The following is a 14528-nucleotide window of genomic DNA, read 5'->3' on the forward strand; positions in this document are numbered from 1 at the left end:
GTATCTGTTAGGGCCTATATATACACATGGAAATGCTGTAATAAGAGCTGTAGCGACTAATTATATTATGCCAGATACTTTGATATATCTTATATAATTATTATTTCATTTGATCCTCACAAGATGTTATTATTATCATCATTTTGCATATGAGGAAACTGAGGCTAAGAAATTAAGTGATTTGCTTATGGTCACAAAGCTGCTAAATGTTTGATACTAGATTTGAACTCAGATCTTCCTGACTTCAGGTCCAGTGCTGTATCTTCTGCACTGCCTATCTGATCCTTATATATAAGGATGCTCCAATAAAGAATGAATGAATGATTGAATGAAATGAGTGTGGGAATTCCTTTTTTTTATTTGACCAAACAGTATCTTTAGTTGTTTTATGTTGTCATTCTTTGTTTTCATGCATTATCTCCTCCTAATAAACTGAAAATCTTCTAAAAAACAAAATTTCTTAATCATATTTGAATCCCTGCCAGTATGTGGGTAACCAGCACCCTATATATTGTAAGCCCTAAAATATTTATTAAATGAATCAAATATCATAGATCTTAGAACAGAATCAATTAAAACTTCAAGACATTTTGAAAGAGTTCTATATTAGCCAAACAATTCTGAGGGTACCTGCATTTGAACAGCTAAATTCAGCAACAATTTCTTAAAGCAACATGTCTCAGATTGCTATAGATGCTAGGCAAAGATAAAAGTGAAGCCCTGTCCTCAAGGAGCTTCTGTTCTTGTGTGTGTGTGTGTGTGTGTGTGTGTGTGTGTGCCCACATAGAGTCTGATAAACTAATACAAAACATGTGATTTAGGATTAAGAAGGGTACTGCTACTAAAGGGACTCGTCCAGAGGTGCACCTGGAGCTGAGTTATGATAGAAGATAGGGATGCGAAGCGGTAAAGAAATTCCAGGGTTAGGAGAGCCTTCTATACACAGGTATTGAGATGGAAAGTGTGATGCTATGGTTAGGGAATAGTCAGTAGCCGGGTAGCCCTGATAGAGTGGGAGAGGTACGGCTGTGTAGGATAAAACAGTAAGGACACATTGAACCTGGATTATGAAAGGCTTTAAATGTCAAACAAGAGAGTTTGTCTTTTGTTCTATAGACATTAGGGAGCCATTGGGGTTATTGGATAGTGAAGTTTCATGATCAGATCTGTGCAGAAAGATCTCACTATCGCCTCCATGTAGAGGATAAAATGGAGTGGGAAGGGCCTCTGGGATGAGGAGAATTTCAGAGGAGAGATAATGAGTCTGAACAAGGGTAAGATAGTGTGAGTGATTAGAAGGCCCCAGATGCAAGAGGTGCTGTGGATGAAGAGCAGATGAGGGAGGCTTGGAGGGTAAGAAGGAAGAGAGGCAATCCGAGGAACCCTCAACAACAATAGGGGTGGTAAGAAGAGAAGTGGATTTCAGGTGAATGATGATTAAAAAAATAACCCAGTGTTTGATAGACTAGAGCTATCTGCAACTCCTATCTGCAACAAGTGGATAGAAGTTTTGTGTAAATGAGGTTTTGGTCAAGTCTAGATACCATAATAAGTTCAAAATGGATACATCTGAATATTAAATATTAAATATGAATATTAAAATCATGCTTTAAAAACAAAATCTGTTAGTTGCCTTTCATGCTGTCTAGGAGATGAATTCTTAGATCAAAGTATAGAGGTGATCTCAAAAATAATTTTGATTACATGATCTTGGAAAGCTTTTATATGGTCAAAATTAATGTAACTCGGGTAAGAAAGAAAGCAGTAGACTGAGAAAAAAAATCTTAGTACCAAATATTTCTGATTAAGAGTCTAGTGTCCAAGACTTAAAGGCAATTAACAGAAATTATAAAATGGAAATGTACCAAGGGCTATTAATAAACCTTTTTCAAAAGAACTGAAAATCATTAGTTGTTATAGAAAAATGCTTCAAATCACTACTAAAAGGAAAAATGCAGATCAAAAAAACTCTGAGATATTGTTTCATGCTCAGATGTTCTCCTTCCCTTGTGAGAATCAATAAATTTTTTTTAAAGCTTTCTCTTTTGGAATAACAATTTTTAGCTGGACTCCTTATACTTCAGATAACTATTTTCTTTGACACAGAGATCCCATTATTATACAGATATTCTGAGGAGACTAAAGACAGACTGTTCCAGTATTCACCAAATTATTCATAGGAGCTCCTTTTGTTGTAAAGAACCAGGAAGAAGATAGAGGCAGTGAACAATTCATTTTTGTCTTACCTATCCACAGCACTTAACATAATCCCTGCACATTGTTAGTTGATTGGGGAATGGCTGAGTATTACTATACTGGAAGACATGATAAAAGAAATTCTGAGGATGATGGGAAGATTTAGATGAGTTGCACAAAGTGAATTAAGCAGAACCAAGAAAGCAAATTGCATTATATAAATGGAAAACACACACACACACACACATATCAAAGCCTGTGTAATTATAAAGACTGCTTTTCCTCAGAGAAGAGATGAGAAAATACATTTCCTTTTCTCTCTTTCGCAGAGCTGACTGGCTATGTAAGCTAATGGAACAATGTTTTATACCAGTAGACTTGATTAATGTGATGATTAGTTTTGCTGATCTGTTTATTATCTTTTTCTTCTTTGTTAAAAAAACACCAAGTAAGGAAGGGGGAGGTGGGGGGATATGTTCCAAAATGAAAGCAACATAAAAACAAACTCTATCCATAAGAATTATACATTTCTAAAAAAGAAAGAGAATTGTGTTTTAGACCTCAGTTTGAGATACCTTTGGGACAATTAGATGGAAATTCAGGCTTGAGGGAATGGCAAGGTCAAGGAAATTTTTTTTTTTTATGCTGGGGACATGTTTGAAGGGAAGAAGAGGGTGCTGATGAATGAAGAATGATCAAAGATTACAGAGAAAGAGGGATGCCAAAATTCTGTGATTTGAGTTAAAGAGGTAAGCAAAATAAAATGGTACAGAATGCCCATGAGATATTCTAACTTCAAGAATTTAAATTTGGAGAATCAGAAAGTTAGATAAAAAATGTAAGAAAAAGTTTCTACTTGGGGAGAGGAGTATTTTACTTGTTTTTTTTTTTTTTATCAGAACTAACCAGTTTAATGAGTTTCAATAGCCTTAAATATTTCTCTGAGTTGGGGCAGTTTTCACATATGGCCTAATATCTGTTTCTCTCTATATATTAGTTGATCTTTCTATTTATTAAATTTTATTGCACACAATACTTGGAATGTACATTGTAATTCTGATATATAGAGTATAATGATTTTTTTTTGTTATTTTTCTGGGAATAGAAATAGTAAAATTTTAGAAATGTTCCCTATTTTTATGCATTTAACAATTGTGGAAAAAAATTGGTCATTCATATTTTCAAATTAGGGCAACATACTGGTCCTAAACCATCTATCTGTATACTCATACAAAATCTATATTTCCAGGGTACTTTGGATTACTCCAGATCCAACAATTAGCAAGATATATTGTTAGCCCTATATTTCAATTTTTTCAAATTTGAACTTTAGTCTCTATTATATCTTTTAGATTTGGGCATTTATATTAGAAAATAGGAGGAATGTTTACATTTTTTTCTTCATTTAAAAAATTTAATGATGTGAAAAATGTTCTGGTGCTTTTAATAGAACACAGCACATATGAAAAATGACTTGCCCAAGTCACAACAAAAATGAACAACTGATCAATTTCCAACATGGATACACAGATTATTTTCACACAGCTTTGACAGCAGGGAATATTTAATCCAGATTGATCACTGACAAACAGATTTTGAAAACCGAATAGAGTATGTCAAACAATTCATTCTTGTTCAAGTCCAAGATGTCAGTGGAACAACTAAGGTAGGAAATGGGTCTGTGTTTTAGTTAAAAGTAATCATTCTTATAAATATCAAGATGCTCCTCCAGCAATATATCTTTACTCTTTTTCTAGTTTTATGGCTGGTTTTCCTCTAGTGACAGATCTATAAACCTAAAAGGCAAGAACGAACCTTATTATATTAAAATATCAATGTTCCAGCATATTATACCTGACTTGTTAGAAACTGATCTGTTCAATAAAACAATATCAATCACTTTGTAGGATTTCTTTTGTGTTCTGTCTTAGAGGGAGCTAGCAGGCTACAGAGTAAATTGAAAGCTAGACCTGGAGTGGGGAAGATCTGAGATCAAATCTAGTCTCAGGAATTTACTGGCTTATGTGACCTTGGGCAAGTCTTTTAACCTCTTAGTTTCCTCAACTGTAAAATGGAGAATGAAAATAGCACCTATCTTATAGAGTTATTGTGAGGTTCCCAGTGAGATAATATTTGTGAAGTGTTCAGTATTCCTATAATATAGTAGGTGCTTATTCCCTTTGCCTTTCCCTTCCTGTCTTCTGGTTTTGGAGACTGAACCATGTAGGATTATGGAATAGATGAGAAGATTGTTCCATCCCCCAATTCCTACATTTCTTTTCTGTGTCTCTTGACCATTTTCCCCAGCACTTAAAGAGAAAGGGTATATGAAGAAATCCCATATTATCTTAAAATTACACAGCCTCTTGTCAAACTCAATATAGTACTTATTTCTCTTATATGTGACTTTGCAAGCCTAATTTTGTTGAGAAAATAAGTATAGATGTATTTACCAGTTTCTCCTTTAGATCCTTTGTTGCCTTTTTCTCCGACTGGTCCAGGAGTTCCTGGCTTTCCAGGTCTCCCTGGTTGACCTTTTGGTCCTTGAGGTCCTATTCAGCACCAAACATTGAATAATTGCATTGTTACATGTGGAAAAGCAAAATAAAAGCAACAATCAACCATTGTTCTCATACATGGGAAAATAGTAGTTGGAGTGCTGGCCCTGGGGGTCAGGAAGACCTGAGTTTGAATCTGTCTTCAGACATGGACTAGCTGGGTGACCCTGGGCAAGTCTTAACCACTCTGCTTCAGTTTCATTTATATTGTATTTTATTGATTGTCAAATTCCTTCTTTACAATAAACCTGTAAAATAGATGGTATAAGCATTATTATTCTCCTTTTCACAGGATCACAGAATTTTAGTATTAGAAATAACTTTTACAGACCATCTAGTCCAACCCACACGAGGAAAAGAATTCTCTCTGTAACCAAACTAATAAGTGCTAGATCACATCTGGTAAAGGAGGATCTTTTATTTCTTGCAGCTTCCACCCACTGCCCCAAGTCTGCCTCAGAGAATCAAGGTTAACAAGTCTAATTCTTTTTTCAATTGAGAACTTTTCTTTGTTTCTTTGTTTGGGTTTTTTGCAAGGCAGTGGGGTTAAGTGACTTGCCCAAGGTCATAAAGGTAGGTAATTACTAAGTGTGTGAGGTTGAATTTGAACTCAGGTCTTCCTGACTTCAGGGCTGGTGCTCTATCCACTGTACCACCTAGCTGCTCTGAGAACTTTTTTTTTTTAATTGCTCTGAGAACTTTTCAAGAACCTGAAGACAGGTTATTACAATTCTCCCTCCCCAGTCTGCTTTACTCCAGCTCAGCATCCCTAAGCTGTGGCATGCAATAAAGAGAGTGAGAGAGAGAGAGAGAAAGAGAGAGAGAAGAAGAAGAAGAAGAAGAAGAAGAGAGAGAGAGATAAAAGAGAATAGAGTAAGAGAGAGTGAGACACACACACACACACACACACACACACACATGAGAGAGAGCTCATGAGAGAGCACACAGTTGTGGTTTTGTGTAAAAGAAAACTGGCTTTGAGGCCAAAAAGACCTGGATATAAGACCTGTCTCTACCACATAAAAACTGGCTATGTTGTGTAATCCTGGGCAGTTCACCTAAGATTTAGAAATAAATGCCAATTTTCATAGATAGAGCTTCCTCAGAAGTTGGGCAAAGTAATGAAGGCCTTATCCCTACACTATGGATATTTATTGCTTAATATCCTCCTTTTATAGAGATTCTACTGTATTAAGGACTCATGCATTTAGTGACTTATATCAAGAAATACAGAGATCAGGACAAACATTCACAACATTTATTTATTTAGAAAACATACACAAGTCAACTGATTTTTCTAAGGATGTATTCTATAACAGATCAACATAGCATCAATATCTTTTAGGTACCAATACGCTGTACACCAAGCTAGACCACTGGATTTATCATTACAGACCACTGTCTAAATTAGTATTGTTTAACCTCAAAACAAATGACTATTATGTTTTATGTTGGGAAACAGAAGAGTATATAGATTTAATAGTATAATAGATAATAGTTTGGAGTCAGTAGGAGATGAGTTTGATTCCTGACTCTGGTATTCATTTGCTTTGGCAAATCACTTACTCAATCTGTATCATCTTCTGAGTCTGTAAAATGGGAATAGTAATACTCATACCTTTCAACCTCCCACAGTTATTGTTTGAAAAGCTTAAACCATAATCTTGGTCATAGATGAATAATTTAAATAATGCTGGATCAGCTAGTCAACCTCTTACCAAGGGGGCAGTTGAAGCCCCAGATATTGAAATGACACACCAAAATTACAGTCAGAAAACAGCAGATCGTTGACTAATTCTGATGTTATCTCCGTTTGCAAAGTTGTCAATATCAACAATTATGTTATAGAATAACTTTTCAGTGATTCACGTTAATATATCTGATTCCCAACCTGGAGGTCCTTCTGCTCCATGTGGTCCTGGTTCTCCCTGCATTCCTGGTTCTCCAGGTTGTCCAGGAGGCCCTGGACTCCCTGGTAGAGATATAACTTTAGCTGTTCCAGGGCTTCCAGGTTGACCTATTAACATAAACATATTAAAAAGGTGATTTATTACCTTTAGAAATATTCTGTTATCTACATAAAGTACAATTTTTTTTTACCAGGTGGTCCTTTTGGCCCGATTGACCCTGGAGCCCCAGTTGGTCCTGGAGGTCCTAGATTGCCCTTTTCTCCTATAGGAAAAACAAAATATATAGTAATCATATAGTCATTATACTTTAGGGATTGGCTTCAACTCACCTCTACCTTTGGGTTAGTGATATATTCTAATCAGATTCTCAACTTTTTTGTGTCATGGACTATTTGGGCAGTCTTGTGAAGCCTATGAAACCTACAAATCATAATTTTAAATATATAAAATAGGGAGCAGCTGGGTGTTACAATAGATAGAGCACTGGCCCTGGAATCAGGAGGACTTGAGTTCAAATCCAACCTCAGACACTTAATACTTACTTAGTAAGTCACTTAATTCCTTTGCCTTGCAAAAAACCAAAACCAAAACCATAAATATATATATAGGAATTTCAAAGGAAACCATATCAAAATATATTAATAGAAATATGAAAAAACCAAAATAGGTTTCATGTTCTAGAGACTATAGATTAGAGACATAGAGGTTAAGATTAGAACTATTAATTATGAATCCTGCTTGAGGTATGACTTCAGAATAAGATGGTGGTGATGTGATCTAATTATCCTAAACCAGACATAGCTTTTTAAAATTGTCATTTGATGACATGCGTGACCAGGCTGTAAACAAATGCACAAAGTAGAAGAGGCAACAAAAATAACATTTTGTAGGGCAAGTCTTCTTAATGACTAATTTTCTGAATTTAGAAACCAATTTAGTTTCATTAAATTTTAGAGTAGAGGCATTATGAAGTTAAGCGTCATTAAAAGTTTACTAAAGCATTCTTCTGGTGAGGGACAGCATTTAAATATTATGGTTATTGATGTTCTTAAAGTCACTGTAGGATTTTTAGTGATTTTATATATAGGACAGGGCATCTTTTTTTCCATTATCCTTGAGGGTAAGTGTAAACCCTGTCTGCTTTTTACCTGAACTACAGTTTCATTTCTAGCCTTCGAAATACATAAAAGGAAGACAAGAAAATTCCTGAGTCTGGAGCCAAGATGTCAAACAGGCCTGTCAAACCAGATTAAAGTATAATTGAGAAATATTTAATAAAATAAATAAAAATATAATAGAGCACTAATAATGTGATTTTCTAAGTTAAAATGTAGGTTCAGGAATTCTTATGTACATTTAATGCCCCTCATTTCTGTTTGAGTTTGACACCATGAAAAATATAGGCATTAAGGCATTAACTGTAAGTTAAAGAATGTAATTTTCAGGAAATAAATACACATCTTGAGTGACAAAAAGATAGGGAATGGACCCATGATTTTGCTGGAATAGAGACTTCCTAAGTGAGGTGATTGCTACCAAAAAAAAAAAGGTGGCACTTACTTTGAAATTTATAATCTTAGAGAGTTTGTTTAGAGCAGTGGTGTCAAACTCAAATAGAATTGGGGGCCAATAATCCATATGTAAGAATCCCTGCTGTGTGTTGTGTGTTGGTTTAGTTTAAAACATGACATTATCTATGTTTTATTTCACTTGTATTCATGTTAGTAAATATTTCCTAAGGATACTCTAATCTGGTTACCATGGAATGTTGTAGGTAGGTCCACATTGGAAGCTTGATACCTCTGCCCAAAGTCACAGTACCTAGTTCTGAGTCAGAAGCAGAACCAGAACCTGGGACTTTCTAGATCTGAGGTGAGTTTTCTCACATCTATACCACATGGTCTCTTGGGGTGGGAGTGAGGCAAAGGAAAAAAAAACACAATAAGAATTTAACATTAATAGTGAAGATGAATTGGTCATTGCTCAGAAAGTTGTCATCTCAATGAAATGTTCAGTTGTCTATAACTTTTGTAATAAAAATTCCCAAACAAAAAATAATACAAAAGAGTAGTAATATTTTATGGGACTCACTGGAAGAATCAGTGTCTTACTCTAGGAGCTTAGGGAAGAAAACAACTGCCTTCATTCTACACAACTGGCAGTATTTGTATCAAGTACATTCACTACCTCATCTAATCTTTACAACAATCTTCACTCACTAAGTTACTTAATATTATTATACTATGTGATATTAATGAAAATGGGATGATCATCTCCATTCTACAGGTGTGAAAAATGAGGCTCACAGAGGTTGTGACTTTTCCTTAGTCTAGAAATTCTTAGAGATGGAATTTGAGTATTGGGCCCTTCAGCCTCAACAAGCCTCAAAGTGGGCACCTTCTATAATTTCTACAATCTTTTCTAAACTCAGAGGGAAGAAGTTGGTGCTAAGAATTCGTTATAGGTCTTGCCTCTCTAGTCTAGCAAAGCTTTTTAGGACCTTGTACTCTGACTTTTGGCTAATTTGTTGCATTAAAGAATCAGCATAAAGATCAGCCTTATATCATCTGTTCTTGTTTTCTACAATTAACTTTTTTTGGCTCCATTCAAATTGGATGAACTTATTAATTAATATTTCTATTTTATGTGGCAAAAACTTTTTTGATTTATAAAGAAAATACCATGGGAATTAACTAGATAAGACAAGATCATTAAGACAAATGTATTACCTTACAACCCCATTTAAAAGTCATGCTATCGATGAAAGATTCCATGTCTATTTTCTGAAACTTTCAATAGTGTTTTTATTTTTCTTCCCATGGTGTGTGTACATTTCCCTTCATCGAGGCTTTGAACCTGGGCAATTTTGTCATCAGACTATATTTGGAGATTGTGTTTGTTCCCCCAAAGGAGTGCAGAGAACAATTAGACAAGTACCTGCCATGCCAGGAAATCCTTGAAATCCAGGATCACCTTTAAAACCTGGAAGACCTGGGGTGCCTGGAATCCCCTGTAATTTAAAACAAGAGAAATGCAGAAGTTACTACATTATATTGTTGTCCAGAAAAATTTCTTCTTGATGTAGATAGTAAGAAACACAATATTATATTGAGAAAGTTTGTCAGAGTTGGGACATAATTTATCTATTTCAAGTTCCTTGGCTCTTCATACATATTCCAGAGGCAGGGGTCTTTCAGCAACAAAATTAATTTTTTTGTAATTTCAATGTATTAGTGTAATGCAGTATGTTTAATGTAATTTCATTAAAATACAGTATTTTCTGAAATACTGAAATAGAGATAACTTTTTGGATGTGGACACTTTGAAGATGAAAGCAGACAGGTGATTAAAAATGACAATTTGTGTTGGTGACATACTAGGTGGAATGATAATGTCCAAGATCTATTCCTACCAAGCCAACAGGAGCATTAGTTTGTATTGTGTAAGTATGAGGAGGTAGGAAATATGAGAAACTTTGAAGAGGAAGGAAACTAGGGATATTACCAATTTTGGGGAATGATTGGGCAAGTATGATCAATGAATCAATCACAAAGAATTAAGTACCTACTATATGCCAGACACTGGTGAGACAAATATAATAAATGCAATAATCCCTGCTCCTACAGAACTTATACTCTAAGGATGAGATGACAAAGACATGTATAAGTACATACAGAACAAATACAAATAAATTCAAAGCCATTTGACACCAGATCGTTTGAGAGGGGGCAATTAGCCATTGAGGGATCAGGAAAGGTTTAATGGGTTCCTGTCAAAGGCACCCCCATCCTTCCAGCTTCCCAGATTTGTGATCTTGGTGTTGTACTTGCTGCCTTACTTTCCTTCACTCCATTTAGCTAGTCAGTCGCCAGATCTTACTGTTTCTGACTCCATTTCCCTCACATCCATCTCAACTTCCATAGCTTCACCTTCCTCCAAGGCTTCATCACGTCTCACCCAGATTATTACAACCTCAGACAGATGGGACCATGTCATTCCTCTATTCAGTTCATTCCATTGGCTTCCTACTATTCCTAGGACAATATAGAATTCATATTTAGCTTTTAAAATTCTATACAATCTAGTCCCAACCTAGCTTTCCAGAATCATTGGACATGACTACTCTTCCACCATTCTCATGTAGACATTGGTCTTTTCTTCATAATACTTCATCTCTTGTCTTCATATCTTTGGTTACACCACATGACGAGAATACCTTTTCTTATCTCCACTTCTCCACTTCATAGCTCCTCTATTCCAGGGATGTCCAATGTTTTAGCTCTTTTGTTTTTTGGGGTTTTTTTTGGTTTTTGCAAGGCAATAGGGTTAAGTGATTTGCCCAAGGTCCCATAGCTAGGTAATTATTAAGTGTCTGAGGCTGGATTTGAACTCAGGTCCTCCTGACTCCAGGACCAGTGCTCTATCCACTGTGCTACCTAGCTGCCCCCCGTTTTAGCTCTCCCAAACCATATCACCCAACCCAAACTTGTCAAGGATTGCATAATTCTAATTTATGTGGGGTGATGTGACCCAGAAGAGCTAAAAGGTTGGAAATCCCTGCTATTCCTTGAAGATACAGGTTAAACATCATCCTCCATATGAAACCCTGCCTAATTCTCTGCAACTGCCTGTACCACTTTACAATTAATTGATTTACTTACATTTGTATTTATTAATTTTGTATGTGCTTTTCTCTCCCATTAGAATTAATCCAATCCAAAAAAAAAAACATTCATTATTAAGTGCTTACCATGTGCTAAGTGTTGGAGCTACAATTAATAAAAAGATAGTCCTGCCCTTAAGGAGCTTACAGTCTAAGGTGGAGGAGGGGAGACCATACACAAAAGGAGGCAGGACAGCAGTGGGGGAGGAGATAACAGGGGGTACCAGGTAGGAGTATCTTGTTCCCTTTGCTGTTGTTGAAGCATCTGACTCTTTGTGACCCCATTTGAGGTTTTATTGACAAAGATACTGGAGTAGTTTGCCTCTTCTTCTGATCATTTACAAATGAGGAATCTAAAACAAATAGGGTTAAATGACTTACCCAGAGTCATACTGCTAGTACATATCTGTGGCTAAATTTGAATTCAGGTTTTCCTGACTCCAGGCCCAGGGCTCCATCTACCACTTAGCTGCCCCATCTTTTATTCCTTAGACTTGAACAAAACAGGCAAGGCAGCAAATTTAGAATGGAGTGAGATCACTAGTCCAGGTTCTCCCTTCTCTAAAGAAAGGCATTGAGTGGAGTTTGGTACTCCATCTGTTAGCCCTCTGGTCAAAGAGAAGAGGATGCTAAGGGAGATGCTATCAGTCAAGATGAGTTAGCAGCTTGGTGATGAAATTGGAGATCATGTGCTTAACCTGAGAAGGGCATCTTGTTTCCTGAAGTCTGGAAACAGATATGATAGTCGATGTTGAATGAATGCAATCTTATATATGTATCTTTGACACCTAGCACATAAAAAGTGCCCTAAAATATTTGTTGTTTTATTGTTGAGCTGCCTCCTGAAGGAAAAGAGGGTTTCAGTGAGGTAGAGGGGCAGATGGAGTAAATACTAGATATGAAAGACAATTCATGAAAAGATATGGAGTATCTTTTGGGGGGACCAGAGAAGATTGTTCACTGAATTTCAGGGCATGAGAGGCAAGGTAATAATGAATAATGAATATGGAAAATAAGTTGGGACAAATTTGTGAAATGCTTTAAAAGCTAAATAGAGGAATTTACTTTTGATTCTAGATGCATTAGGATGCCATTTAAAAGTCACAGAAAGAAGTAGTCTAAGAGATACCAAACCACCAAGTTGCTTAGATTGGAACAAGAAGTTCCTAAAGGGGCTTTAAATCAAAGTAATAATTATTCGATTTCTTTTACTATATAGCTAAAATTAATCCTGGAAAAATGTTACTGGTTGGAAATAATGAGATGAGATTTGCAAAAACAAAAAGCTAATGGACAATAATTTTAAAAGCTTTTTAAAGCTACGTTTGAGCCATAAAGAGGCCAACTTCTTAGGAGAAATGATATAATGTTCATCTGAGTAGTGATGAGGTAGAATTTCTCAGCTGTCATTTTGCTTCTCTATTCAGGAGAATGATCCTCCTATTGGAAAGGGTACAACAGTCATGGTTAGGAAACAACAAAAACTCAGGACTGATAAAGATAAGGACTTGAGCAAGGAAAGAAGCTGTAAGCCTGAAATTCAAATTCCAGCTCTGCCCATTTTCCTCCAGGAAATTTAATCTTTCTGGACCTCAGTTTCCTCATGTAAAATAGGGGGTTTACACTAGAGAGCTTTATAAAGTCACTTCCAGTTCAAATTATGATGATCCCAGGGGCGGCTAGGTGGCATAGTGGATAAAGCACCGGCCCTGGAGTCAGGAGTACCTGGGTTCAAATCCGGTCTCAGACACTTAACAATTACCTAGCTGTGTGGCCTTGGGCAGGCCATTTAACCCCGTTTGCCTTGCAAAAAAAAATTATTATGATCCTGTGAAATGTCTTTAATTTTCAAACATGATTTTACTGTTGGTCCTTGACAGATCCAGCATAGATGATAAAATAGATTATAAGAACTGAGAAAATGAAGTGGTGATTACTAGAAGCCAAGATGAGTTCACCATGATTATTACTTCCTGTATTAGGTTATGAAAATATTTCCTAAATTATAAAATTCTTTTTTTTTTTAGGTTTTTGCAAGGCAAATGGGGTTAAGTGGCTTGCCCAAGGCCACACAGCTAGGTAATTGTTAAGTGTCTGACACCGAATTTGAACTCAGGTACTCCTGACTCCAGGGCCAGTGCTTTTTCCACTGGGCCACCCAGCCGCCCCAGTTTATAAAATTCTTGCCTGAAATAATTATACTGTATTAATCTTTTTTAAAATCTCTCCCAACACTTTGCATAGTACATTGTAGGTTCTCAAAGAAACAGCACATGGTGCATTTTAACCACTTAATGTTTTGGGAATAAATGAATAAAAACTAATTTTCTTTTGTGATAGGGTTACTAAGTTAGTAGTAGATCAGGAGACTTAGGAAATGATATGCCCTTATTTTAACCAAGCACATGGCAAAATCTTTCATGATATACTTGATAAGTTGGAACAGAATGAACTGAATGATAATACAGTGAAATGTGCTATTATGTCTCCTCTCAATCCTCATTTTTATTGGTCTTTCAATTTCTTTTTTTTCTTTCTTTTTGGTTTTTGCAAGGCAATAGTGTTAAGTGACTTGCCCAAGGTCACACAGTCTTTCAATAACATTTAACATTGTTCACTACTTTCTCCTGCATCAATTCTCCTCTGGCCTTTTGAGGCATTATTCTCTCTTGGTTCTTTTGTCTTCTCAGTCTCCTTTGCTCGATCTTCAAGTCATACTTTTTAACTATGACACTATCACATCTATTAACTATAAGTATTCTCTAAGAGTGTCCTGGGATTTCTTTTCTCTCTCTCTGTTCTTCCTTTCACTTGGTGACCTCAACAGCTTCCATGGGTTCCATAAACATTTCTAGATCACCATTATCCAGCTTTCTATATAAATATATCTAGTCCTTGTCTCTTTTGAGCCCTAGACCCACACTACCAACTATTTATTGGACATTTTCAACTGAAGTTCCCAAGGAATCACAAATTTAGTATGTCAAGCAGAGATCTCGTTATTCCATTCTTCTGGTTACCTAGGTCCACAACATCTGTGTCTCCCTCAACACTACCCATATCTAGGAATTTGTCAAATTTTGCCATTCCTTCTTCTACTTCTTTTCACACAACCACCATTCTAGTTCAGGTCCTTATCACCCCATACTTAAATTATTGCTTTAGTTTTATAATTGTTCTCCCTGGCTGAAGTTTCCATCT

At 36.0% G+C, this 14528-nt stretch overlaps 1 protein-coding gene across 1 annotated transcript in view; it reads right to left on the minus strand.

Moving 5' to 3' along the window:
- The window catches only part of COL4A3 (collagen type IV alpha 3 chain), a 179239-nt gene that overhangs the window by 10121 nt on the left and 154590 nt on the right, over nucleotides 1–14528 (minus strand). The window contains exons 44-47 of the mRNA XM_074191247.1: nucleotides 9602–9674; nucleotides 6855–6926; nucleotides 6646–6771; nucleotides 4650–4748 (exon numbers count right to left, since the gene is read on the minus strand). Of these exons, the coding sequence (XP_074047348.1) occupies nucleotides 4650–4748; nucleotides 6646–6771; nucleotides 6855–6926; nucleotides 9602–9674 (370 nt within the window). The remainder of the gene's footprint in view (nucleotides 1–4649; nucleotides 4749–6645; nucleotides 6772–6854; nucleotides 6927–9601; nucleotides 9675–14528) is intronic.

Source organism: Macrotis lagotis, chromosome 6, assembly GCF_037893015.1.
Source record: "Macrotis lagotis isolate mMagLag1 chromosome 6, bilby.v1.9.chrom.fasta, whole genome shotgun sequence".
NCBI classification, from domain to species: Eukaryota; Metazoa; Chordata; class Mammalia; order Peramelemorphia; family Peramelidae; genus Macrotis; species Macrotis lagotis.